We start from the raw sequence: 27,920 nt of genomic DNA, 5'->3' as shown, positions 1-27,920 counted from the left end.
CTACCTCTGCACCTTCTATAGCTACGCCGGTCATACATTTTGCCTTTAGAAAATATACTTGGATTGTTTATCAAAGCTGTATAAGCAGTAAACTCTTTCTATTATATTTGTCATAAGGTAAACTGGACAGTGCCTTTATTTTACCTGCTCCAGCTTTGAACAAGAGTTTGTATGATTTGCAGCACAAGTTCAGGTCGCTACAACTTCCTCCCAAAACTGAACATGGTTTGGTGGGCTCACCGCCGTTATATGCCTAGAGCAGGAGTCTGCAACCTGTGGCACCGGTGCCACAGCTGGCACGTGAGGCATGGTTTGCTGGCACACTTCCCTCTTCAGGTGTCCAGTACCATTGTGTGCTTGGCATCGCCGATCACCAGGAGAGAGAGCAGTGCTTAATTGTGTTTGTCGCTACTGAACACATGCCAAGCACACAATGCAGCACTGCTCTCTCTCTCTCCTGGTGTACAGCTTCGCCAAGTGCATAATAAAGCGCTGCGCTCTCCTGGTGATCAGCGCCGCAAGGACGGTGTTTAGTAAATGCTCTGTAAAAGAAAACGTTTGCAAAAGTTGGCAGCTCTCTCTCCTTTGTGCACCCACCCCAAGCTGGTATTCAATAGCCGTGGTTTCTCCTCTTGGCACCCCCAAAGTTGTTGTTCAGTAGCCACAGCCTCCCTTATGTGCACCCCCCAAATCTGGTGTTCGGTGGTCTCTCCTATGATGAAACCCTTGCAAAACGGAGATAAACGGAAACCATTGGCACCGGATCCGTCACCATTGAAATCAATGATGATGGAAATGGAAACCTATGGTTTCCGTTTGTGTCTGTCAGGGCTCCGTTCCGACAAAAAGCTCAGACGGAACGTCGGAATGGAGCCCTAGCGCAGATGTGAACAAAGCCTTAGATGTCCATGTGTCTGGAATAGAACTACTGTATTTATCTGAGACAATAGAGATAGCTATTTATACATTTAATTTATTCAGTATTAGTCTACGGGAAGATATGAATCTGTTGTTAGTTTGCATCTAACCACCAAAAGCAACTGTGCTTGTATTGGTAACGCTACAAAACTTCCTGCTCACTCTGTAGTTTTTGTTTTTTTAAGAAGAGACATGCACAGTAAACTGAATTACATCTGAACACTAGTACAAAAAGAGGGAAAGAAAAGTAGGAGGGAAGTAGTGGGACTCAACATACTTGATGGGCGTCTCTTCCTCCACCCAGTCACTAGCAGTACTTTGTAGGTTTGCAGAGCTATGCGTGGCTTTATACTTTCTACTTTCTGCTTTGACATTCCAAAACAATGAAGGTAGTAACGTCTACTCCTGTGATGTGAAGCACAAGCACATCAAGAAGTCACATCTGCACTTTGGTTAACCTGGAAGTGTGATCTCTGAGAACAAGAAAATAGCAAGAAAAGATTGGCATCCTTTTAATAGGTACTGTATAAGTCGGTGAAACTTTCTCTTTGTTGTTGTAGCTAGAAAGCTGTGAATGCTGATTGGAAATTACTTCGTTTTTAATTTAGAAACGTGATCCAAAAAGTGGAAGGCTTTTAACCAATGTGGCCTAGATCAACGGATCTAAAAAACAAGAAATAACTGCTACTTCAGTTATTACTGACAGGCACTATGCCAAGATAGTCTGGAGAGCAATCACTTCCTAGAAGAGGAACTCTATAGAAATGTAACCTGTAACAATGAATTTACAATACATGCTGCTTTTTTATACATTATAGAATATTGTATGTCTTTAATCATTTTAAAACCAAATGTTTTCATCTTTGCAACCTATGCATAAAAACCTATTAACATTAATATGTAGTGCAATAATTCCCTAAGTTTTTACCACATAGAAACCCCTGACAAAAAAGCTTAGTACGTGTTATGATCTGAAATGTTACTTTTTACTTTTGCAAGAAGTATTTCTTATTTGTTGGCACCATATGAATAAATGATAATAGAATTAATGCGGCAAATAGATAAAAATCTACAATGAGAACATTGGTTTAGCCATTGACACCCAGTATAGCCAAACCGTAACGGATACGTTTTCTGTCTTTACAAGTCCAGAATGAAGACTTATCTTTCTGTCTATTACCTCATACAATTCTGTGGCCATTCATGGATTTTCACTAATATGACAGCCAGGCTGCTTTTCTTTGGAAAAGGTATGTAATAAAAGTGTTTATTCACACAGTACGGTTAAAGAGGCTGTGTCACCAGATTCTCTAACCCCTATCTCCTATTGCATGTGATCGGCGCTGCAATGTAGATAACAGTAACGTTTTTTTTTTTAAACGTTCATTTTTGGCCAAGTTATGACCTATTTTATATATATGCAAATGAGCTTTGAAATGGACAACTGGGCGTTTTTATTTCGTTATGTCCAACTGGGCGTGTATTGTGTTTTTAACTGGGCGTGTTTACGTGTATGACGCTGACCAATCAGTGACCAGTCAGCATCATACACTCATCTCCATTCATTTACAAGCAGCACAGCGTTCTTACTAGAATGATGTGCAGCCAGATACACAAGTGTCCTGATAATAAATACACGACATCCAGCCTGGACGTCATGTGTATTCAGAATCCTGACACTTCTGAATCTTTTCTGTGAGATTCCAGCAAGAGAAACGAAATCTTGCGAGATTACGGAGCTAAACGAGATTTTGTTTCTCTTGCGAGTCAGAAGTGTCAGGATTCTGAATACACATGACGTCCAGGCTGGATGGACATGTGTATTCATTATCAGGACACTAGATTAACGTTAATCAAGTGTCCTGATAATGAATACACATGACCCTCCAGCCTGGACGTCATGTGTATTGAGAATCCTGACACTTTTGAATCTTTTCTCTGAGATTTCCAGCAAGAGATTACGAGTGGCTTGCTGTAAATCTCACAGAAAAGATTCAGAAGTGTCAGGATTCTGAGTACACATGACGTCCAGGCTGGAGCTCATGTGTATTCATTATCAGGACACTTGTGTATCTGGCTGCACATCGTTCTAGTAAGAACTCTGTGCTGCTTGTAAATGAATGGAGAGGAGTGTATGATGCTGACTGGTCACGGATTGGTCAGCGTCATACACATAAACACGCCCAGTTAAAAACACAATACACGCCCAGTTGGACATAACTAAATAAAAACGCCCAGTTGTCCATTTCAAAGCTCATTTGCATATATATAAAATAGCTCATAACTTGGCCAAAAATGAACGTTTTTAAAAAAACAAAACGTTACTGTTATCTACATTGCAGCGCCGATCACATGCAATAGGAGATAGGGATTTCAGAATCTGGTGACAGAGCCTCTTTAAATTGTGTTTTTAGCACGTTTTCATAAAAACCTGCAACATGTGAATATACCCTCATGTTATGACTCATTGATTCAGGGAAATGTATATTGCACTGTACACTTTCATATCCTCCAATTGTAAATAATGTAAATGACTACATACTGGTCATATTAGACTGGATATAATTTTTTAATAAACATCATTATTGTAAAATATTATAAAGCACAAGACTCAGAGATTTTCTGTACAATACGACACATTGGTTAGAATGTCTGTTTACATACAATACAACCATAGATGAGAATTACCTTAATAGGGGTCTATGTACATATTCCTCGTTCACCAATGCATTTAAAGCTTTAATCGAAACAGACAATACATTATAACGTTTTTCGGGGTTCTTTATTGTTATAACACTGGATCTCTTAGGTCTATGTTCCCATATCTGAAAGCAGCATAAGATAGAGTGGGGAACACTGACTTTTTCTGATTCCTGCTTCCACACACCCACACACAGAGTAATCGACTGATATCCCTGTATATACACATACACTCAATACAGTAAAAGTTATCAATCACTTTGTGTGGGCAGGGAAAGCAGGATCCGAAGACTTTCTCGGAGTCCTAGCAGCATGTAAGCTTAGCTGCATTCCACAAGGTTACAGTCAAGTTATGCACAAAAACCTTAACCTGAACGTAAATTTAGAAGTTATAGTGAATTTTGTTCAAAGAAAACAAAAATAATATACTAGTATATCAAAAAGACAAAAAATGAAATACATGGTAACATGTTTTTTGCGTTAAAAAAAAAAAGGTCAACATTAGGAGAACTGCCAAATACAGTGCTATGAAATATGGTAGTGAGTGCTGCAACACATAATTACATACATGCCATGTAGTTCAGGACGATTTTATTCTGATATAATGTAGCTCCTATATGTTTTAACTTCACAAAAACAGCATGAGATATACATTTAATGCCAAGAACGGGATCAGATCCTCTCCTGTTAGATCAAGAAAGGCTTTTCTGATACCATAGGATGGGATCGGATCCTGTTCCTGGCACTTAATATATAAGAAGCTCCTGTACTGAGCTGTAATACTACCATGTGCATGGAGCCTTATAGTTAATCGGGGGGAAGGGTAGATCTTCAGCCTTACCTGAAAAGTGGCCTCCGGTGACAGCATCATTCTAAAAGTCTTATGTAGACAATCTAATTGTAAAGAATTGCTTGTAGGGGAGAATACCTCCATACACAGAGTCCGATGGAGCAAGTATAGCAGTGCATGAAACGTCTCATACCATACAGGCTGCATTGACTGCCGTACAGATTACTTGCCAGTGTGCATGAACCATAGCTTAAATGGTGGAAACCCACTACACTACAATTACATGCAATGCAGGTTTTATGTAAAGTAACTGAATACCTTGATACTTAAGAAATCCCCTGTTTGCACAAACAATGAGCCAGAGCCAGGGCTTCCAGCTACCGTCAATAATAACAACGCAAAAACACGTGAATAAATCTAATTTTGGTTACAAGCAATGGTATTTAATAATTATGCCTCTATTTATATCAATGAATTAATTAAATCCAATCAGGGTTGTCTTCTAGCTATTTTTGGAGAAAACTGCCAGACGTATGGTTAAATGCAACTTTGGTAATTTTTACAGTTACTTCTACTTTAGGTAATTTAATTATTTAATGCAACATAATGGTTTTCCATGAAAGTCCTTCAGCTGTGATGCTAAATGTGTGATGTTTGTCGTCCTGTAGCTGAAACCTTATTCATCATACCAGCCTACTTCTGCTCGGCATGAAATCTAAAATCTATTGTGTACAGATTCTTTTGCAGATACATTCTATGCAATTGGACTAGTTATGCAAGCCTGCCAGTTACTCTCTGTCCTGGAGCTACTACATATTCTAATGGGTGTAGAACAACAAGCATTTCTGCCAAAATTTTCCCAGGTATTTTTTCTAACTGTATCATACTTTTGTGTTTGCTGTTATGCCATGTAATTCTGCAGTACATTCTAAACTATTAGGCTTCATGCCCATGGCCGTATTATGGCTCCATACAACATCCAAATTGTACATAATAGGACACCCATAGACTTCTATGGGTCAAAACGGAGGCAACCCTTTTTTTCTGTCTCATTAGATGCTGTATTACCGAGGTATTCTTCCCTAGAAGTATTGCTTTTATGGGAGAATACATCCTACATGATGCTGATGGAGCACTGAATGGTGACTAACAGAGTTCATGTGTCGCTGTTCAACTTTCTGCACATTTTTTTTTTATATACTCCAGTTGGTAAGTTCACTATAAAGATAGGAAAACTTTTTGTTACCCTTTCAATCTTATGCTTATTGTTTATCGTATGAAACTGAATCTTTTGCTTGTAAAAACCAGCTGGCTATGTACACTAAAGTGTCTCCCTTCCTGCAATCTGCTGTCCATCCCCTGTTATCAAGCAAAGTCTGTCTATAGTTACAGAGCAGAAGAGACAGACTGCACAAAGTGGGGGGGGTGTCTCTTTACGGCCTGCCTATAGAAGTCTATGGAGAGGGGAGGGTGGAGCAGGAGGAGGGAGCAGAGTGAGACACAGGTACACTGCCAATAGAATCCTTTGGAGAAGGGCGGGAAGAAGAGGGAGCAGAGTGAGAGAGAATCACAGATGCTGCCCATAGAAGTCTATGGAGTGGTATGGGGAGCAGGAGGAGGGAGTATAGAGGAGATACAGATGCTGTCCATAGAAGTCTATTGAGAGGGGAGGGAGAGCAGGAGGGAGCAGAGTGTGAGAGACACAGAAACGCTGCCAAAAGAAGTTTATGTAGATGGAAGGGTGAGCAGGAGGGGGAGCAGGAGGAGGGAGTAGGAGCAGAGGGACGAGACACATGCTGCTGCCCATAGAAGTCTATGGAGAAGGGAGGAGGGATCAGGTGCAAAGTGAGAAAGAGGTACACAGAGACATGCTACAGCTTCTGGTATGAGTTATATGTCACCCCAAGTGCTGGATTCTAAGTTATACTGCCCATTACTATTATATAGTATTTTCCATGTTGCTGCTGCTGCTTACATACATACATATATATATATATATATATATATATATATATATATATATATACACAAAAATTTGAACAGCACATTCCAACTAAATGATATAAAATGTGTATGCAGATGTACAGCAGAAAAAGAATGGCGACAGCACACTGCGACACTAATGCCACTAAATATAAATAAATATGCACTAGAGCTAAATCTACTTATAATAGGGAGGTTCTTAGTGCACATTTTGATCAAAAAGTGTTTGCCCACCTGCCACGACAAGGCGACCTCTGTAAGGTGGGAACCTACGCTGCACATACACCCAGAACTGGGACTAAGCCTACATATATACCTGGGGATGGTAGGATCCAGTATTGAACTAATTAAAATCACCCAGGGCAGAATGGGAGGAGTGCAAGAACAAAAATGGAGGCAGTCACTAACCCCACATATATGGATCACATAAACAACAAAAATTTGAACAGCACATTCCAACTAAATGATATAAAATGTGTATGCAGGTGCAGGACACCTGTGACTGCAAATATACAGCAGAAAAAGAATGGCGACAGCACACTGCGACACTAATGCCACCTAAAGCACTAAATATAAATAAATATGCACTAAAGCTAAATCTACTTATAATAGGGAGGTTCTTAGTGCACATTTTGATCAAAAAGTGTTTGCCCACCTGCCACGAGGTGATCAAAGGTCGCCTTGTCGTGGCAGGTGGGCAAACACTTTTTGATCAAATTATAAGTAGATTTAGCTTTAGTGCATATTTATTTATATTTAGTGGTTTAGGTGGCATTAGTGTCGCAGTGTGCTGTCGCCATTCTTTTTCTGCTATATATATATATATATATATATATATATATATATATATATATGTAATAGAGGAAGAGAATCCTGCTCCCCTATCTCTATCTATGTGTGCTGTGGATAGAGGACATGATAGCCATTAGGTTCCGCCATGGTTTATAATACTGTGTCTGCTTATGTGGCCTGAGTGCACCTGCTACCTCTGCATCACTTATAGCTATGCTACTGGCCTCAAGTGTTGTGCCACATGTTTTGTAGAAATGACAGTAAAATAATATATTTCGCATTGTTGGATACGACTTATAGATACTATATGACCTATTCCTTATCATCTTCGACAGCACAACATATGGGGTATAGTTTAGCCCCCCTGCCTACTAGAACAGAAGAACACATGAGTGGTTGATCGCAATCAATTAAACTTTAAACAATGAGGAGACACTCCAGCACATATACACTCCTGACACAGGAAACCACTTGTGTTTTTTCTTCTGTCTTCGTCTTCTAGGACAAACACTGAGACAGATTCATCTTGCTTGTCCTTCCCCCTCTCTCCAGCATGTGCTTTGTGGATGGAGTGTGCTGGAACAGGACTTTTTGATTCCTTGTTACTTCGAGAGAGGAGTTTTCCAATCTCCTTTGTTTGGGCTTTATCCTGGTCCTTCCCCTCTTCCCTGAAGTGATGCCGGTAAAAAATATTTATGATAGGGGGTGTTGCACTTGGCGTTCTAGATATTTTGGGGCTTGGGTAATCCCTACACCACTGCAATTGCTACAGGCAGTGGTGTAACGTCAGCTGTAGCAACCATAGTGGCTGCTACGGGGCCCGCAGCATGAGGGGGCCCGTGCCGGCCGCCGTCACGCCCCTCCCATTCCCGGTGGCGCTGCTATGGCTGTGATTGCTGGGGGGTCTGACCGCTGGGACCCCCAACGATGAGAACGGGGAACTGAAAGTCCCCGAAGTTCTCCATGAGAAGCATGGTACTTCGGGGGTCTGTGTCTGGCTTGTGTGTCCGGCAGCTCCGTAGAAATCAATGGAGCGCAAGTTGCGCATATGTGATCAGTGCAGTTAATCTCTATGGAGCTTCCGGACACAAAAGCCGGACACAGACCCTGGAAATCCCATCCTTTTCATGGAGCATTTTGGGAGACTTTTGGTTCCCCGTTCTCCTTATCTCTGGGGGTCCTAGCGGTCTGACCCCCATCGATCACACATGTATCCCTTATCCTGTGGATAGGGCATACATGTGTTTTGTTTGACAACTCCCTTAACTAGGCTACTGGCCGGTGGTTTTTTTTTGTTTTTTTTAGGGGGTTTGCGCTATCTACAGGGAGGGGGCTGTATGGCACTATCTATAGGTGGGTGGGCTGAATGGTGCTATCTGTAGGAGGGGGGTGTATTGCTCCATCCACAGGAGGGGGCTGTATGGCGCTATTTACAAGGGGGGGGGTGGGAGGTGCTATCTACAGGTGGGTGTGACTATCTACAGGGGGGCTGTATAGCACAATCTACAGGGGGGCCATATAGCACTATCTACAGGGGGCACTATCTACAAGGGGGCACTGTGTGGCAGAATCTACAGGGGGCACTACCTACAAGGGGGGCTGTTTGTGGCACCCAGGGGAGGGTGTGCCCAGTCAAAAGTTTGCAATGGGGCCCAATCTTTCCTAGTTACACCCCTGGGTGCAGGGGGTCATGTGAGGAGGTGTGCATGGTGCATCATGATTTGTCTAGAGCTCTGACACTCATTGGATGCCAGTGATGACAGTTTGGTCACACCCAAGCATTTTAAAATTCCTGCTCATTGTGGTTCCGGGAGCCTTAATGTCCAGATACCCTGTGCAGCATTAAAGTGGGCTGCTGCTCCGCAGGTCCAGCTTGTGCTGGTTTAGCTTTAGGCGTCTAAAGCATTGTTATTATCTTGCAGATGTTCAGCAATTAATCCCATTGGAAAAGGAAGCGCAAGAGACTCTGCTCCAGCTGTCAACAGCCTATTCCTGATCATGTGGTTGCTGACATTTGCCCATCATGTTCTTAACCAGAAGAGTCTAATACCACCATTGACGCTAACGAGTTCTTCGCATGGTTCAGGCAGGTTACGGCTGAACACATGAAGGACTCCTATCAAGTCCCTTCTGCAGCTGCTCAAGGAGCAGTCCGTGATTGTTCGAAGGGGAGATACTTTACTATGACTTGGACAGTAGTACCGGTGATCTCAGAGAAGACAGGCCCAAAAGAGAGTGTATCTACTATTTTCCTATAAAGAAAGGGCGTCTCTTTCCTGACCATGCAGTTCTGGGTCAGCTGCTTAAATCTGACTGGAAGATGCCAGACAGGAAGCCTGATCCTTGGGCGAGGTTCATGGCAGTCTATCTACTAGATTCCGCTTCTTGTGAAGAATGGCAGGATCCTCCCAAAGTGGATTTGGCAGTTGCCAGACTTTCCAACAAATCTTTGTTTCCATATGTAACCTACAAGAAAATTGATGCTACAAAAGAGAATATAGAAAATAGAAAAAAATCTTTATTGAAATATCCATAAAACGCTACATGACAATACAATTAAAAAGAGTCCACAGACCAACTAGAGAAAAGGACAACTCACTGTGTGACTCACAAGAAAAGTGACAATTAAGTCAGACCCCATAACTGCACAGACCCACATAGTATAAATAATATAGAAGTTTAAATCTGTGTTTCCAGCTGACCAGTCTACCTTAATGAAAGATCAAATGGATAGAAAGACAGACTGCTATTTGAAGAAAGCCTAGACCACCGCATATTCTGTTTCCAAAGCTTCCCTAGCTACTGTTCCTGTAGCAAGAACCCTCAGAGTGCTTATCAGCCAACTTACAAGAGATCTTCAGGAATGTGTTCCCAGGGACGAAATCCTAGAGTCGATTCCTGATCTGAAATTGGCCTCAGACTTTCTCTCTGACTTTCTGTTGGATATTCTCAAACTATCCTCCGGGAACATGGTCACAATCAACTCTGCAAGAAAATCTCTATGGCTTAAGCAGTGGACGGTGACATGCCATCAAAAAATTACTTTTGTTCTCTGCCCTTCTGCCCTCTCCCTTGTTTGGGCCTCAGCTCCCACCTATTCTCGAGGGTCCTACAGATAACAAGGGCGTATCTTTTCCTCAAGCTAAAAGGCCAAAGCAGCGGAATTTTCGTAGTTTCAGGCAGACCACTCCTAAACTCAGACGAAATTTCAGAAATTCTGACAGACATAGAAGGTTCAATCCCAGACCAGACAATAGAGATTCTTCCTACAAAAAGAAGAATAATGACCCCTCCAAAGGTCAATTATGATGCCAGGTCTGCCTCCCCAATGGAAGAAAGACTCCTTAACTTCTCCAGCATCTGGGCATCTACAACATCAGACTCCTGGGTCCACTCTAGCATTCCAAGGGGTACGCCCTACAATTTATCACCTCTCCACCAAATAGGCTTCTCCTGAACTCCCCAAAGAACCCAGCTCTTCTACATTTCCTGGACATGTTTATCGTAAAGTGGGCGTTGAAGTAAGTCCCTCTTCAGGAAACAACTGACGACTGGTTCCCACGTGCTCCGCCTGCAGCTCTTCTGTCATTTCTATCACTATTCAGGTTCTTGAACAACACGGGTTCTTAGTCAACCACAGAAAGTCTCATATTCAGCCAGTACTTGGGATTCATCTTAGACACCCAAGATTTTTCAGTCTCTTTGTCCAAAGAGAGGAATATCAGCTTCAGGTGGGGAGTCAAATTCCCGATTCATCGGCAGAAGATATCTGTGAGAGTAACCATGAGAGTCGTGGGCCGCTTGACGTCCTCCATAGAGGCAGTTCCATGGGCCAGGTTCCATTTCAGGTCTCTACAGTTCAATATCCTTGCCCAGTGGAACAGACATCTCTCAGCACTAGATGCTCCTATAAAGATCTGGCAACAGACCAAGAAAGACTTGATGTGGTGACTCAAGGGCCGGTCTCTACACACCCTACCCCAGTCGATAGTAACTACAGATGCCTCCCGGAATCTGTTTACAGGGATCCTCCCATCGTGACATAAAATTATCATCCACATTGAAAGAAGGGAATGCCTTGATGCGTAGCCCCCTTGGTATCAATCCATGTTGTAAATATTTTTCTAAAAACTCTTTATTCCACCATGTTCTAGTGCATCTGTGGAATAAAGATTTTAATTTATTTTTAAAAGAAGCAATGTTTCCTCGGGTGTCAAGGTCTCCCCCTGTGGGTTCATCTCTGAAGACCACGTCGAGTTTGGTCAACCAGGCTCTCTCCCTGGTCTTAAAGTCCATGTTGGTAGACCTTCCGGAATCTGCGTTTTTGGCAGACGCAGAGTCAACCATGGGGTCATGTGACCACTATATGGTTGTTCTCCCTGCTGCAGAGACTATCACAATTGCTTTGTGTATGTTTTTCTAGGAGGTCGGGTTGACGCATGCATACACGCCGGCTACCGGCCTCCATTGTCACGGATACATCTGACACATGACGCTTTGCGTCGTGGCGTCTAACGTCATCGGTGTCGGCCGGATGTCGTACCTCTGGGCCTGGCGGGGATGACCTGCATCTCATACCGGCTATCTGGTCACTATACTCTCCACCTGTTACTCGGTAAGCTAACCACTCTTGATTGGTCTACGGACCTTTAAATAGTTTCTGGTGACTCTCTGGCACCACCCCCAGACGAAGGCCTGGAGCTGAAATGCGCATCAGGGTGTGACGCCAGGTAGCCATCACTATTCTTATGGGTAAGTTACTATTATGTAACTATACATGCCATCTATATACTATTATAGTTTATTAAAATGCTATTTAAATTACATCCAAGCCTCACCTAACAATTACAAGTTAGATGTATGAGTGGGCATGGAGATCGAGACAACATTATCTCTACCCTTGCCTTTGCACATCTTTAATTCTTCTTTTTTACCCATGTTGTGACATATTCAGGTTTTGTACCTTTGTGCATTAATGATTGTTGCTATTTGGTGTCCACTACCTCACTGTGGTTAGTCATCTCTGAATTTTATACTGAGATATATGTGTTTTTATATTTTTGGATTTAATAAAGATTTATACTTTTATAATTATTTGTGTGTCATAGACTCGTTATAAGTTATTATAGATGCCTCCGCCTCAGGTTGGGGGGCTCATCTTGACTCACATTGGACCCAGGGAAGGTGGCCACAGTTAAACAGCATAGCCCCTTCAAACCTCAGAGAGATTAAAGCTGTCAGACTCTCCCTTCAACATTTTCAAGATCTGCTGAGGAACAAAGCAGTGCTCATTCAGTCCGACAATTCCCCATCCGTCTTTTACTTGAACAAGCAGGAGGAAACTAGAAGCCCTCGCCTCATACAGCAGTGCAGGAAGATCTTTTTGTGGGCTGAGAAGCACCTTTTGTTCCTGTCTGCAGTACACGTAAAGAGTGCTCTCAATAATAGAGCAGACTGGCTGAGCAGAAACCAACTCGGGAGGAGAATATTGGAAGTTCCCGTTTCAACACGATCTGTTGTCACAAGGCGAGTTTCTCCATTCAGACCCAGGGTTTCTAGAACTTTCGGCCTGGAGGCTGAAAGGCGACTATTGACGGGCAAGGGTCTGTCAGAAGGGGTCATCCAGACACTTCTTTCATCCAAAAGACCGGAAACGCTAAAGGCATATGGTAGAACTTGGAAGAAGTACGTCTCTTGGTGTTCTGAAAGTTCTCAAGTTCACCTACATCTTTTCCCAACGTGCTTCAATTCCTCCAGCAGAGGTTCGACAAAGGGTTCAAATTAAATACGCTCAAAATTCATTTCTCTGCCATTAATCCCTTTTCAGAGGGTCTCTCCTTCAACCAACCTCTGGTCCAAAGATTCTTTAGAGCTGTCGGGAACTTGAGACTTCCAGTTAGTCAACCATTCCCTTCTTGAAACCTGTCCTTAGTCCTTGGCCGTTTATAAAGAACTCCCTTTGAGCCTCCACAGTTCCTCTAAAGTATCTTTCTGGAAAGACTCTCGTTCTGGTGGCCGTAGAATCCGCCAAGTGGCTGAGCTTCAAGCATTGTCCTGCAAGGAGCCATATCTAAAGTTCTTCCCTCATGCCCTCGTATTAAGAGCTTCCATTGGAGATATGTATCTAATTTGTTATTTTTTATTCACACCCGGGGCTGAGGACTGGAAGCTGGAATAAATTTGCCTTCCTTTCTTGGTATGGTATAAGCCGTTATAAAACACAGCCTATTTACCTAGTCTGCATCCCTGTGTGCTGCCTCCTGTTTGTGGATGTCTTCTGCGGCTGGGTCGAGCTGCCTGGTTGTCTGGCAACTCTTCCCTTCTTGGTGGAGGGAGAGTGATTCTCAGTGTGGGCTGGACAGTGTCTGGGATGCATCTCAGGCACTTCCGGTGGTGTCTGACGTCACTTCCGGTGGTGGGCTGGTCACTTCCGGTGGCGCTAACGTAACGCCCGCTGGCATTCAACGTCACTACCGGGCGCCAGACATGCTGGTAACAGGTGGGAGGAATCACAGCACTGCTGGGCGCTATATAAAAAGACAGCTCCTGCAGATCTTCTGCAAAACTAGGTTTTGCAGAGACATCAAAGTGGTAAATCACCATGTCTGATACAGGTGATGTCCCTCCAAGAAGCGCTGACCTATCAGAAGCCCCCAGGCCTTCGAGTCCGGTATTGGTCCTGTGGGATGATGGGATCCACTGAACATTTGGTAAGATGCATTTTCCATTATCTTAATGTTTTTTTCTATGCTTTATGTTTTTATAGACTGCTAAAGTGGTTTAGAAGTCCAGCTCCAGCTCTAATAAAGCCAGGACTTGTGGAATCTGTAAAAATACCTTATCATCCTCTTATGCTAAACCCCTTTGTAAGATTTGCCTGGATGGTTTCCTGGCTGAGCAGGTGCCTTCTTTCACAGACAGTATCAAACAAATTGTGAAGGATGAAGTGGCTTCCTCATTAGAAGCTTTTAAGAGAAGAGTTCTCAGGCTAGTGCCTCCGATGCACCCTCTGCTCCCTTTAGTGCTGATGACTCCATCTCTACTTCAGATGAGGGTGAAGTAGCCTCTGGATCAGACTCATCTAATGAAGAACAATCTGGTAATACCTCCTTCCAGGAAAAAGATACTGAACAATTGTTAAAAGCAGTCCTGGTGGCAATGGGGTTAGAGGATGTCAGGGAATCTAGATCCGTGTCAGATTTAATGTTTGAAGGATTAGTTCCTAAATGGAATAGGGTATTTCCGGTACATCTGAATGTGAAAGCCCACATTGACAGAGAATGCAAAAATCCAGACAGAAAATTCTTCATTCCTTCTTCCGTAAAAAGGAAATACCCCTTTGGTGAAAAGGACTCCGGTGCTTGGGATAAGGCTCCTAATGTGGACGTCCCAGTAGCTAAAGTGTTGAGAAAAGGGGTACTCCCCTTTGAAGATTTGGGGTATTTAAGGGATAGCCTGGAAAGAAAAGCATATACATACCTTAGGAGATCCTGGGTCTCTGCAGCAGGTAGCCTTAGACATAGCATTGCTGCTACTTGTGTGGCTAGATCTATGAAGGTCTGATTGGGGCAATTAGAGGCACACCTAAAGAATAAGACCCCAAGAGAAAAAATTATTGCCTCTCTCCCTCGCTTTGCAAAGGCTGCAGACTTTTTAGCAGGTGAATCGGTTGATGCAGTAAAATTATCAACTAACTCTGCAGGGCTCTGTGGGTTAAAACATGGAAGAGGGGAGATCAGGGATCAAATAATAGGCTGTGTGGGATTCCGTGTGAGGGAGATCTATTATTTGTCTCCTGTTTGGATGATATCTTAGATAAGGCATCCGATAGAAAGAAGGAATTCCCTGTCCCTCAGGTCCCTCACCCCCGTGTTCTGTTAAAACAGATCCAGATTCTCAGGGGGAAGGAAGGTTATCTTTAACAAAAAGTTTGGAACACCTTTACTAAGTTTGTAGGTTTAGAACAAGATCCTCTAACAGATCATAACATACCAGTCATTCTAGATTTCCTACAGGCAGGTATAGACAAACGACTTGGACCCAGTACTCTGAAGGCCCAGATCATGCCATTGAGTGATGTTCATCACATCCGAATCCCACTCTTAGTTCCGTAGTACAACCTTGGGATCTAAATACTGTCATTTCGGTTCTTTCTCAAAGCCCCTTGAGCCTATTGAAAATATTTCAGACTACTAACCATAAAATGTACTTTCCTTATGGCCATTACATCTGCCAGGAGGATTTCTGAGATTTTGTATGATAGAGTAATTGTTAAACCTCTCCCCTCCTTCCTTCCAAAAGTAGTGTCAACCCGGTCAGTGGCCAGTTCCTGGGCTGAGAAAGCAGGAGCCTCTCTTTCTCAAATTTGTAAGGCAGCTATGTGGAGTTCTCCATATACCTTTTTTTTTTAGACATTATCGTCTGCAGGTTCTTTTTGGAGCGAATGCTTCCTTTGGTAGCAAGGTCCTGCAGGCTGTTGTCCCTCCCTGATGACTACTAGTCTAGTCTGGCTGGCATGGGTGCTGTCATGGGCGATGATAAAACAATAATTACTTAGCTGAATTTGTTTTTCTGGAGCCCATGACAGCACCCTATATATTCCCTCCCTTATAAGAATTTATTTGGCACTGTCAGTTAACTCTCTATCCATTCCTCCGTGTGGAGGTCTATAAGTCAGGGTCTGGCCTAGGGAGAATAGGGATGGAATTTACAAGATTTGGGTCTATTTAATCTCTGCCTCTTGTTTTGTTATCTTTCAAGACACCATTTTTCTTTTTTTTTGTTTCACTCCTCCGGGTACTTCCTTTCTTGCAAATTACTGATTTGTGGAGGGAGTGTGAACCTTTTTATCTCCTCAGGTTTCCTGTCCTGGGAAGGGCAGTCTCCTCGCATGGGTGCTGTCACGGGCTCTAGGAAAACCATTACCGGTAAGTAATTATTGTTTTTTGCTTCATAAGACACGAGTGGTTTCCTGTGTCAGGAGTGTATATGTGCTTGAGTGTCTCCTCATTGGTTAAAGTTAAATTGATTGCTATTAACCACTCATGTGTTCTTCTGTCATAGTAGGCGGGGGGGGGGGCTAAACTATACCCCATATGTTGTGCTGCCTTCGGATTCAAGGAAAATAACATTATCGGTAAGACAATTTCATCTTTTTCCTCCTGAAAATCCTGTAGTCAGGCATATTACTAGATCTATGGATGCTAGACTAATGGAATTTCCACTGTGCATATATCACACTACTCTTGCTTTGCAGGTAACAGAAAGACTAGTCATCCTGTTTATGGTGATCACCAGCCAAGAAGAAGTACAGAGTAAATGTGTAGTGTGTGTTCTCTTCTTCCTCTGGAATCTGTGGGATGTTATCAGGTAATAAGGTTTATCTCCTAAGGACAGAGGCTTAAAGGGAAGGTGTCATGAATTTTTTATTTTCTTTTATCATATTGCTTTTAATATAATATTTTACATTTTTTTTATTTAATTGTGTTCTCATGTTTTACTTTTTTTCTGACTTTTACCTCTCCATGGGGGCTGCCAATTTTTTTTTCATTTCTGTATGTGTCGATTAACGGCACATACAGAGATGGAATACAGCACATACAACCCCATAGAGAATGTGAACGGGAGCCGTTCCATTCTTAGTTGCGTGCGCCGTCTGTGTGGGAACGGCGCATGCGCCGCTCCCACACAGACCAAAACGAAGCTCGTTTGTAGAACAAAATCCGGCGCCATTTTCATGTGGGCCGCTGCCGGACAGTAAGATGACGACTTCCGGCCGCGACTTCCGGCCACATGTTAAACGAAGCGAAGGCGCAAGGAAGAGGAGCGTAGACCAGCGGAGGCGGCCGCAGGAGCAGGTAATTTATGTTCCTGTTTATTATGTTCGTGTGATACCGTCTGCTGAGCCCTGTATCTAATCCTCCTAGCACTGTGCAGTCGATCAGAAAATGGCGGCACACAGTGTAGGAGGTTTGAAGACATTCAAACCCTTCATTCTCCTGGCACTAGCCAGAAGAAGGGAGGGGGGATTGTGTGAGGACACTAGAGGAGAGTGTGTCCACCCCAAATTTGAAGCATACATCAATGAGGTTGCTTTACCACAGTGACCATGCTGCAATTTTGGGAACTGCTCCCTCTAGTGGCCAGCACATGGAAATGTTATAAATTAGAATCTAATTTATAATATTTCCTGAAAAAATTAAAACAATGTGTAATCACTTAAATACTAATTGTTTAACGGAAAAAAAAAAAATTCTATCGACACATTCCCTTTAACATTTTATGCTTCTAAAACTGCACTTGAAGAAGTATTTTTGCACTGCAAGATTTTCTGTTCACAAGAGGTCTCCTAGGTGTCCTAGATTTAGAGAGTTCCTGATTGCTGGTTCTGCCATGGCCATAAGTGATCTGCAGTCTTCTTAAGTAGACTAAGGATATGTTCACAAGCTGCAGAAAAAAATCCACTAAGAAAACGTTCATACATTAACCTGCAGTGCGATTTTTTTTTTTTAATCCGTAGCATGTCAATTTATGCTGCGGAATTGCTGCACTTTTGCTGCAGGTTTTCCCCATTGAATTCAATACGGAGGTAAAACCCGCAACAAATGTTGCGATTTTATAGGTGGAAAATCTGCGATTCTAAAGCATAAATTGCAAATCAGAAAAAAAAACACAACTTTTTTTGTTTAAATTTAATTAAAAGTCAACACAAACTCTGGGCGTTGCTATTGCGAAGCATCCCTCTGTTCTCCGTGCAGCCCGACCTCCTTGGATGACATTTAATTCCATGTAACTGCTGCAGCCAATCACAGGCTGCAGTGATCATATTGGCTGCAGAATCATCACAGGAGGCCAGGCTGCACAGAGGGACGCGTCGCTATGGCAGTGCCCGGGGGTAAGTATTGGCTCCCCCCCTCCCCCAACTCTGTTTTCCACAGCGGAGGTTCTGTCTGAAAATTTGCACCACAATTTGATGCGGTTTTTCTGACAAAATTCCCAGCGGGTTCTAGGACGAATATGCTGCATACTTTTATGCAGAGTATCTGTATGCACATACTCTAAAAGACGTTCCACGTGAGCGGATGCTGAATAAATGCTCATATAGAACTTCGCACTGTTGTAAGTATAGGACAAGGAGGAGTTGTTCCTCTGTTTCTATTAGGCCAGGGCTACACCTAGACTTTATGTAGTACTACTGACTGATTTTAACTCTTGATGGTCACCTGCAGTCCATACAATCGCCTACAAATCAATGTATTTATTTGGACTGAAACTGTAGCTCAATAGCTAAAATCAATCAGTAGCACTAGAGCTGTTATGGAGTAACTTTGGCTGGCTTTGTTGGGGGGGGGGGGGGGGACGGACGGACTGCAGCTGACACGGTTACAGCAGCACTGTGACATCTGAATAATATGTTAAAGTTGCAACTGTATATCCTTCCCACCGAAATTAAACTATTACTGACAATATAACTTTTTCTATGATTTAGTTTCAGTACTATAGTTAGGTAAATTATAATTGCAACCAACATTTTGATTTTCTGTCTCATAAGATTACTTCCAGCCAAACAATATACAACATTTTTATTCCGAGTTCTAACACTTAAGGAAATAAAAAATGGGTGTACATTTAGAGTTAGAATGCAACAAGTACGCAAATATACATCCTCTACTTTAATGGCACAGTGCGCTGTATATTGTGTTCCGCACTACAAAATATGGTATATTTAGTACAGTATAGTATAGTGTTTCTACTGAAGTGGAAGGAAGGTGCAATGAACAGTTTATTGTCACAAAGAGCATTTCAGCCAGAAAGTAGGAAGAAAATTTCAGCCTGTTATCATGAACAGTTTGTATGCCACATGGGGCAGGCAGTAAAAAAAACTCTACCTGCAACTCACCCATACTGCCAGGACCATACTTCATGGCTTGTGTGTCATGTCATGGGCGACATAGGCGGTCGAGCAATCAAAGTCTATGGGACTGAGACAGCCGAGTTCAGCGCTCAACTGTTTCCTCCGCTCCATATACATTGAATGGAATGGCAGGGCACATGCTCGTCTGCTGCTCCACTCAAATTTTTCCTCACTGCGGTCGGGAGGTGAGGAGAGATGGGGGTTTAGGACCCCCATTCTGGTAATCGGTGGTGGATTCCAGCAGTGGGGATTCCGCTAATGGAGAAGCCCGTGGTGTCACTATCCATATATGGACAGTGACGTCAGGGGCTACTCCTGGAGCGGAATCCCCACTCTGGCAGGGGATTCCGCTTTTAGAGTTAACCCCTGACGTCACTGTCCATATATGGACAGAGACATCAGGGGCTCCCTGTAGTAGCGGAATCCCCGGCAAGAGAGTCTCCGCTCCCACAGTGATGCTATTTACAGGAACGGGTGGCGCTATCTGCAGGGGGGATGTTGCTAAATACAGAGGGGATGTTGCTATCTACAGGGGGGGGGGCGGTGGCGCTATGTAGAGAGGGTGGCGCTATTTGCAGGGGGTGGCACTATGGAGGGGGTGTGGTGCTATGTACATGGGGTACTATATACAGGGGGTGTGGCACTATCTACATGGGCACTGGGGCATTATATTGACACTACCTACAGGGGACACTATGGCGCTATCTACATGGGCAGTGTGTGTGGCTCTAAGTGGGCACTATCTACAGGGAGAACTGTGGAACTATTTACAGTGGGCACTATCTATGTGGGCAATGTGGCACTATGTGGGCAATGTGGCACTATCTACAGTGGTATTGCGCCACTATCTACATGGGCACTGTGGTGTTTCAGGGGGTTGGGTCAAAAAAACCCTAACGATTAAAATTCATTCATTTCTTTAACGTCCATGAAAAACTGATGGAAAACGGCGGGGTTAAACGTGGTCAGACGGCGGGAAATGGATTCCAATTTTTAGACGCATTGATGCAAAACAGCCATGAAAACTGACAGTTGATCCGTTGTTGACTGCCATTTTTTTCCACTGTCGTGTGTATATAGCCCTCTTCACTCTCCCCTCACAGCGATCCAGAGAGAAGACTAATTTGACAGAGCTCTATATATATTGCAATATTATCGTTTAAAGAAGTGCATATCAGAAATGGAAAATTTAACCTGGACACAGGGACATCAATGACACATGGTCATGAAAGGGTTAACCCGTTAGTGACCGCCAATACGCCTTTTCACGGCAGCCACTAACAGGCTTTATTCTGATGCATATGCCTTTTTACGGCACTGCATCAGGATAAAGTAAACAGAGCAGGGAGACGTCAAATCTCCCTGCTCTCAGCTGCCAGACGTAGCTGAAGGCTGGGGGCGTCTCTGCTCTGCTGGGTGAGATCGATATAAGTATCGATCTCACCCGTTTAACCCCTCCGATGCCGTGCACAATAGCGTGCACCGCATCTGAGTGGTTTTGGAGAGAGGGACGGAGCTCCCTCTCTCTCCCACCGATACGATTGCCGAGTGTCTGTGTCTCAAATGGCAGCCGGGGGCCTAATAAAGGCCACCAGGTCTGCCTGGAGCGAATGCCTGCTAGATCATGCCGGAGGCATGACTTAGCAAATGCATGTCTGTTTTAAACGGACAGGCAGTAATACACTGCAATACAAAAGTATTGCAGTGTATTATAATAGCGATCGGAGAATCGCATATTAAAGTCCCCTAGTGGGACTAGTAAAAAAGTAAAAAAAAAGTTTAATAAAGTTAATTTTAAAAAAAATGTGAAAAAAAAAAAAAATGAAAAACCCACCTTTTCCCCTTACAAAATGCTTTACTATTAAAGAACCAAAATAAAGTAAAAAAGTTACAAATATTTGGTATCGCCGCGTCCGTAACGACCCCGACTATAAATCTATTACATTATTTAACCCGCACAGTGAACGCCGTAAAAAATGTAATAAAAAACTATGGAAAAATTGCTGTTTTCTGTGACTTAAAATTTTTTTTATAAAAAGTGATCAAAAAGTCGCACCTACTCCAAAATGGTGCCTATAAAAACTACAAGTCTTCCCGCAAAAAAAAAGCCCTCATACAACCGCATCGGCGAAAAAATAAAAACGTTACGGCTCTTCAAATATGGAGACACAAAAACAAATAATTTTTAAAAAAAAGTGTTTTTACTGTGTAAAAGTAGTAAAACATATAAAAAGTATACAAATTTGGTATCGTTGCAATCGTAACAACCCGCTGAATAAAGTTATTGTGTTATTTATATCACATGGTAAACGGCGTAGATTTAAGATGCGAAAAAGTGTGGCGAAATGTCAGATTTTTTTCTATTCCCCCCCAAAAAAGTTAATAAAAGTTAATCAATAAATAATATGTACCTCAAAATGGTGCTATTAAAAAATACAACTTGTCCTGCAAAAAACAAGACCTTATACAGCTATGTCGACGCAAAAATAAAAACGTTATAGCTCTTGGAATGCGACGATGGAAAAACGTAAAAAATGGCTTGGTCATTAAGGTTTAAAATAGGATGGTCATTAAGGGGTTAAAGGACTTGTTCTAGATAAATATTTTTGTTGTGACTGCTGTTAGCTCCATAGAGACTTCACTTTTGTAATGTACTCACAGTTTCCAAAGTGCCCGTTTCATAATGCTGCCGCGGGACACATGGCTGCTGATGTCACAGTCTGAGCTTGCTCTGCTGACGCACCATATACCTATCACGTGTTCAAAATGTATAATGTCTCTCCACAGTATACGGCACGTCAGCGGTGATGTGCCATTGATGGGCAGCTCTGTAGGACATTGTGGACTGCGCAGTTGCGGTTTCCATTGTTCTCTCCTTTTTCATGCAAGTGCCATTTCATCTATTGCCCCTGCACTGCTTTCTATGACAGACAGCACAGCTTGCTAGTAGGCAGAGGAGGACACAGGCAGTGTGAGGACTTAGGGAGTTTGCCACCAGGCAGTGGGTCACAATGTCTTTGTATGCTTGTAGAGCTTGGCACCAGACTCAATGTTTGTGGGTGGGAAGTTGCAGCGTAGAAGGCAGCGGGAGGAGCTACACCACCGTTTTACAGTTTGCACAAATTTATAGGAAATGTAGTTCGAGAATGCTTTAAAATGAACCACAATAGCAGCCTGTGCATGTAAACAAACGGCGCGCTAGTGGGTAACTGAAATCGCTTATTTTTAATTAAATGGTCACATCTTGTTTGTTGCAATATGGAAATCACTTCTGCAGTCTTTTTGTTTTTCATATTTTGAAAAACCCCTAAAACAGATTATTACCAAATGCATCAATTTATAGGTAATCATTGAATAGACTTGATTCTATTGTACATGACTGATGGCTTTTTCCTTGTTTTAGATACCCATATCTTTTGTTATCTGCAGTAGGAATAGACTACCCAGCTCTAACATGGCTCTACCATTCAGTATGGATTCCAGTCCACCCTTTGTCACTGCTGGCTGAAGGTACCTACTAAGTGATCTTACAGATTATAGTTGCATTTACAGTTATGCAGAGATGTAACTGCAGAAAACACCACGACAGGTGTGATAAACTAAGTCCTGGGTTTCTCATCACACCTTGTTCAGATGAGGGTGGTCAGCAGATCATGGGATAAATGAAACAGTTGCAGAGTCTCAACGTAGCTACAAATTATTTAGTAGCCTATAATAAGCCAGTGAAAATAATAAGGCCCTGTTCACACTGAGTTTTTTTGCAGGCAGAAAATTCTGCCTGGAAAAATCAGCTCCGGTTTTTTTAAGTGGTTTTGTACCACATGTGCTTTTTGCCGCGATTTTTGCCGCGGTTATTTGAGGCGTGTTTTTTCCCCCTATTTCTTCCACAGATAGAGGGAATAACCGAGAGCATTTTTAGCCAAAAACCGCGCCAAAAACGCATAAAACAATAGTTGAAAACACGTTTATTTAGGTCTCCCCTTGATTTCAATGGGGTTTAGAGGCGGAAAATGCCTCAAGATAGGGTATGTTTCTTCTTTTTCCCGCAAGTGTTTTTTTTTGCTTGCGGGAAAAAAACGCCTCCACCTCCTATTGAAATCAATAGGAGGCAATTTCGGGCGTTTCTTGCCGCAGTTTCCATGTAAGAATCTCAGTGTGAACAGGGCCTTAGAGATGTGAAAAAAAGAGCTCAACGTTTCACAATGACTTATTGCTTTGCCACTTTGAAACATTGAGTACGTTTTTAAACCCTTGAGAATCTGAAACGGTTTGATTCATCCCGTGATCTGCTAATCACCCTCATCTGTAGTGACGTCAGTGTATTTTTGTCTGTGAAAAAAAAAAATTAAGAAAAAATAATAACATTTGTCTGCGTGTGTGTGTCTGGTTACAGTCTTTGTTGTACGTGTGTGTGTGTAATTACAATGGCCCATAGAAGGTTCACGGTGGAAGAGGCATACGCCATGTTAATTTCTGACTCTGATGAAAGCGATACTGAAAGCGATACAGAAACCGCGTCCGAGGTCGAAATTTTGTCTACCAATGATAGCGACGACAGTGATACGCTTTCTGCAATTCAAGTGTCGCTGCAGAGTCCACAAGCACAGGGCATGTCGCAGAAGTACCACAAAACACGGGCCCACTCTATTCCCCCAGAATATATTGAGTGGGTACCCACAGAGTCATTTTCCCCTAATATCCCAGAATTTATTGCCACACCAGGGATAAATATTAATGTGGAAAATTTTACAGCCCTCAATTTTTTTTAAATATTCATTACAGATGAACTATTGGAGCTGGTTGTTAACCAAACCAATCTGTATGCTCGCCAATTCTTTGCTGAAAAGCCAACGTCCTCCTATGCAAAGCAATGGCACCCCACAAATACTGGCGAACTTAAAAAAAAATTGGGGCTCATCCTCAACATGGGGTTAGTGAAAAAGCCCTCAATCCGGTCATATTGGGCAACAAGCCCTACACATGCCACACCTGTTTTTCCAGCCGTTATAACCAGAAGCAGATATGAGGTGCTAATGCGCTTCCTTCATTTTAACGACAATCACCAGTCCCCGTCCCATCCCCCCCGTAGTGATCCAGGCCGTGACCGCCTGTATAAAATAAGGCCCCTGATAGAAATTTTGGAGGAGTCATTTATGCCGGTGTACAACCCTGGATAAATCGCTGATGAGTTACAAAGGCAGGCTCTAATTCCACCAGTACATCCCCTCAAAGAGCAAAATATGGGGTTAAAATCGACGAGCTCATTTACTTTCACACTGTTTTTGTAGGGAGAACCAAAAGGAAGGGTTGCTTATTGGAGAATGTTTCACTGTAAAAATGCAGCAATACTGTATTTTCTGGAAAAACCTATTTTTTATTTCTTTCCACCTATTAAAAATACTCACTATACCCCTAGATGAATATTAGCAGGACATTTATACTTGTCAAAATGACCTGCAGTACCACGGCAAATATAGCGTGGTTCCCTAAAATCAGTTCTGGCGTAAGAAGGCCTCCAAAAGCCAAAATGGCCTCCTTCTATGTTATGCCCTATAACGGGCCCATATAATAGATTAGACACACATATTTGGTATCGCCGTACACGGGAGAAATAGCAAAATGTGGAAAGGTGTCACTTTTAGGCCTGATTTACACGAGCGTGTGCATTTTGCGCGCACAAAAGGCACTTGACAGCTCCGTGTGTAATCCGTGTATGATGCGCGGCTGCGTGATTTTCGCGCAGCCGCCATCATAGAGATGAGGCCGGTCGACGTCCGTCACTGTCCAGGGTGCTGAAAGAGCTAACTGATCGGCAGTAACTCTTTCAGCACCCTCGACAGTGAATTCCGATCAAAATATACACCAATCTGTGAATAAAAAAAAGACGTTCATACTTACCATGAACTTCCTGCTTCCTCCAGTCCGGTCTCCCGGCCGTTGTCTTGGTGACGCGTCCCTCTCTTGTCATCCGGCCCCACCTCCCAGGATGACGCGGCAGTCCAAGTGACCGCTGCAGCCTGTGCTTGGCCTGTGATTGGCTGCAGCTGTCACTTGGACTGAATTGTCATCCCGGGAGGTCAGACTGGAGGAAGAACCCGGGAGTTATCGGTAAGTCAGAACTTCTGTTTTTTTTTACACGTACATGTATATTGTGATCGGAAGTCACTGTCCATGGTGCTGAACCAGTTTAACTCTTTCAGCACCGTGGACAGTGACTGTCTCCCGACGTCGCGTACCGGAAATTTTTTTGCCGGGTTCGGTCAAAACGAGTTCGGCCGAACCCGGTGAAGTTCGGTGCGCTCATCTCTAATTTGACACTACGTTTGGATGTTTGTAAACAGAAAAGCACGTGGTGCTTTTCTGTTTAGATTCATCCTTTTGACAGCTCTTGCGCGAATCACGCAGTTCGCACGGAAGTGCTTCCGTGCGGCATGCGTGGTTTTCACGCACCCATTGACTTCAATGGGTGCGTGATGCGCGAAAAACGCACGATTATAGAACATGTCGTGAGTTTTACGCAACGCACTCGCACTGCGCAAAATTCACGCATCGTCTGCACTGCCCCATAGAGTAATATAGGTGTAAAAAGTGTGAAGGGTTAAAACAGAAATTGAACCGCTAGAAATAGACTTTAGAGTGTCTAGTTTGTAGAAAACAATGTTTTTTTACCATTATTTATTGGACTTCAAGTCCATTACCCATACATTACTACCATGGTGTAAAAAACCAAATTAAGACATTTTAGTGCACAATTGAAAAAAGGGACACTTGCGTTTTATGCTATATTTCTGGTCAAAAAACAAACGACACCTCCAAGTCAGGTGTCCTTATGATCAGGATAAATGAAAAAATATATTTCAATACATTTGTATGATACAATTACTTTTATTTTGAAACGGTTAAATTTTATATGATGAAAAAAATCTACATTTTTCTTTTTTTTCTGTCTTTCCACGGCTATAAAAAAAAGTAACAAAAATGTTACCTATACATATATACCACAAAAAGGAAGCACTACATGTCCCAAGAAAACAGTGCAAAATTCACATCGATTCATAAAACACATAGTTATACTGCGTTACATCTGTGAATAGCAAAACTGTGAAAATTGCTCTGGTCACTAAGGTTTAAAACACCTTCGGTATTAAGGGGTTAAAAACATCCACATAAACATCAGTACCCAAGGTTTCCCAGCAGAACTTTGCCCAGAATATTTGTGGGATCGTACCAGACTGGCTAGCCTTCACTCTCCAAGCACATCAATGAGCCTTGGGCGCCCATGACCCTATCACCGGTTGTCCTTCCTTGGACCACTTGTGGTAGGTACTAACCACTGCATACTGGGAACACCCCAAAAGACCTTCCGTTTTGGAGATGCTGTGACCCAGTCGTCTAGCTATCACAATTTGGTCCTTGTCAAAGTCGCTCCTGTATATCCTGTATACATAGAAGCTGTATCTTGCCTTCAAAGTCTATTCCGCCACGTCAGCTGGACTGGTAGCTCGGCTGACAGCTGGTCCTGAGCATCACTGATCTGCAGGATCCAACTAATAACCATCAAACCTCAGTTATTGCAAAGTTGTTTAACCCCTTCCCAACGTATATATACTTACGTCACAGCCAGGTATGGGAAGTATGTGTCAGCTGTATGTTACAACCAACACTTCACTGTAATGAGCGGGATCGTGTTTGAACGCGATCCCGCTCATTTAACCCATTAAATGTAGAGGTCAAAAGCAACCACGACATTTAAATAGTTAGAAATAGGGGGGCAACCCCCTCTAACAGCCTATCCGCACCCCTGTAAGGCCTGTTAGAAACACTATATACTGCAATACATTATACATTAGCATTGCAGTATATAGTGCAAGCAATCCAACGATCGCTGGTTCAAGTCCCCTAGGGGGACTAATATATTCTACTGCTCTGTGTTCCCATTGAAGCGTGTGATTTCCAACCATGTTAGATTAAATCAGTGTAGATCGCTGAGCTACGCTGCTTCCGTAAGTCCCATAGTAGTGAATGGCAATTATGGAAACCGCGTAGCATGCGAGTTTTCTTTTAAAAAAAAATAATTTAGCTTAAAAGGTGTTCGTAGCCTTTAATTATATACATAAACTATAACATGGTGATCAAATGTGAACATGGAGTGGTAACTTTTTATCTGCTATAGTAATACTTAATCCAGATTTAAGAAGTATGTATTGCAATGCATTTTTTTTTATCTTCATAATCTTTCCTTAGAGTTCACTACGATAGAAAAAACGAACTCTTTTTTTCTATTTGCAGTGTACACGGTCTATGAATCACTTCCTTTTTTTGAAGTCCTTGGCACATTTTGCTACAAAATGTCTCTGCCATTCGCAGTTTCCATCCACTTCCCTTACATTTTGAAAGTCTATCTGGCTCTTCTACCTGCAGGTAAGGTGCTCTAGGTAAAGATATAAACTGTGGTACATTCTGTATCACTACTTGGCTGACATGGACATGTTGTTATTTAGGTGTATTGTACACATGCAGCCATTTCTACTCTGAAAGAAAACTGTATCTGAAGCAACAAGAGTTAAAGCTAAAAGTCAAGTGACAGGCCTAAGGTAAGCAACAAACATGAACAATGTATAGTAACATTTCCTTTTTATTTGTGTTACCTGTATTTTACTGATATAATGGAGACAGAATCTGCAATCTCATAAAATGATTAAGAAATAGAGAAGCGTAAAAGTAACATAATTCTTCATATTTAACTATTCAGGACCCAGCCTGTTTTGGCCTTCAGGACACAGCCGATTTTTTCAAATCTGACATGTGTCACTTTATGTGGTA

General features: G+C 42.6%; 1 protein-coding gene across 2 annotated transcripts in view; it reads left to right on the top strand.

Annotated features, from left to right (window-relative positions):
* Window positions 1-1,231: 1,231 nt before the first annotated feature.
* The window catches only part of HACD4 (3-hydroxyacyl-CoA dehydratase 4), a 44,018-nt gene continuing 17,329 nt past the window's right edge, over window positions 1,232-27,920 (top strand). For both annotated transcript variants that reach the window (XM_075851776.1, XM_075851767.1), the window contains exons 1-7: window positions 1,232-1,437; window positions 2,071-2,168; window positions 5,144-5,271; window positions 16,440-16,552; window positions 22,501-22,607; window positions 27,387-27,518; window positions 27,599-27,691. In XM_075851776.1, coding sequence (XP_075707891.1) covers window positions 2,072-2,168; window positions 5,144-5,271; window positions 16,440-16,552; window positions 22,501-22,607; window positions 27,387-27,518; window positions 27,599-27,681 — 660 coding nt within the window. In that variant the 5' untranslated portion in view covers window positions 1,232-1,437; window position 2,071 and the 3' untranslated portion in view covers window positions 27,682-27,691. The remainder of the gene's footprint in view (window positions 1,438-2,070; window positions 2,169-5,143; window positions 5,272-16,439; window positions 16,553-22,500; window positions 22,608-27,386; window positions 27,519-27,598; window positions 27,692-27,920) is intronic.

The sequence above is a fragment of the Rhinoderma darwinii genome, chromosome 1 (assembly GCF_050947455.1).
Source record: "Rhinoderma darwinii isolate aRhiDar2 chromosome 1, aRhiDar2.hap1, whole genome shotgun sequence".
In the NCBI taxonomy this organism is placed as follows: Eukaryota; Metazoa; Chordata; class Amphibia; order Anura; family Rhinodermatidae; genus Rhinoderma; species Rhinoderma darwinii.
Note: the sequence above shows the minus strand (reverse complement) of the source record. Positions and strands in the feature narration are given on the sequence as shown.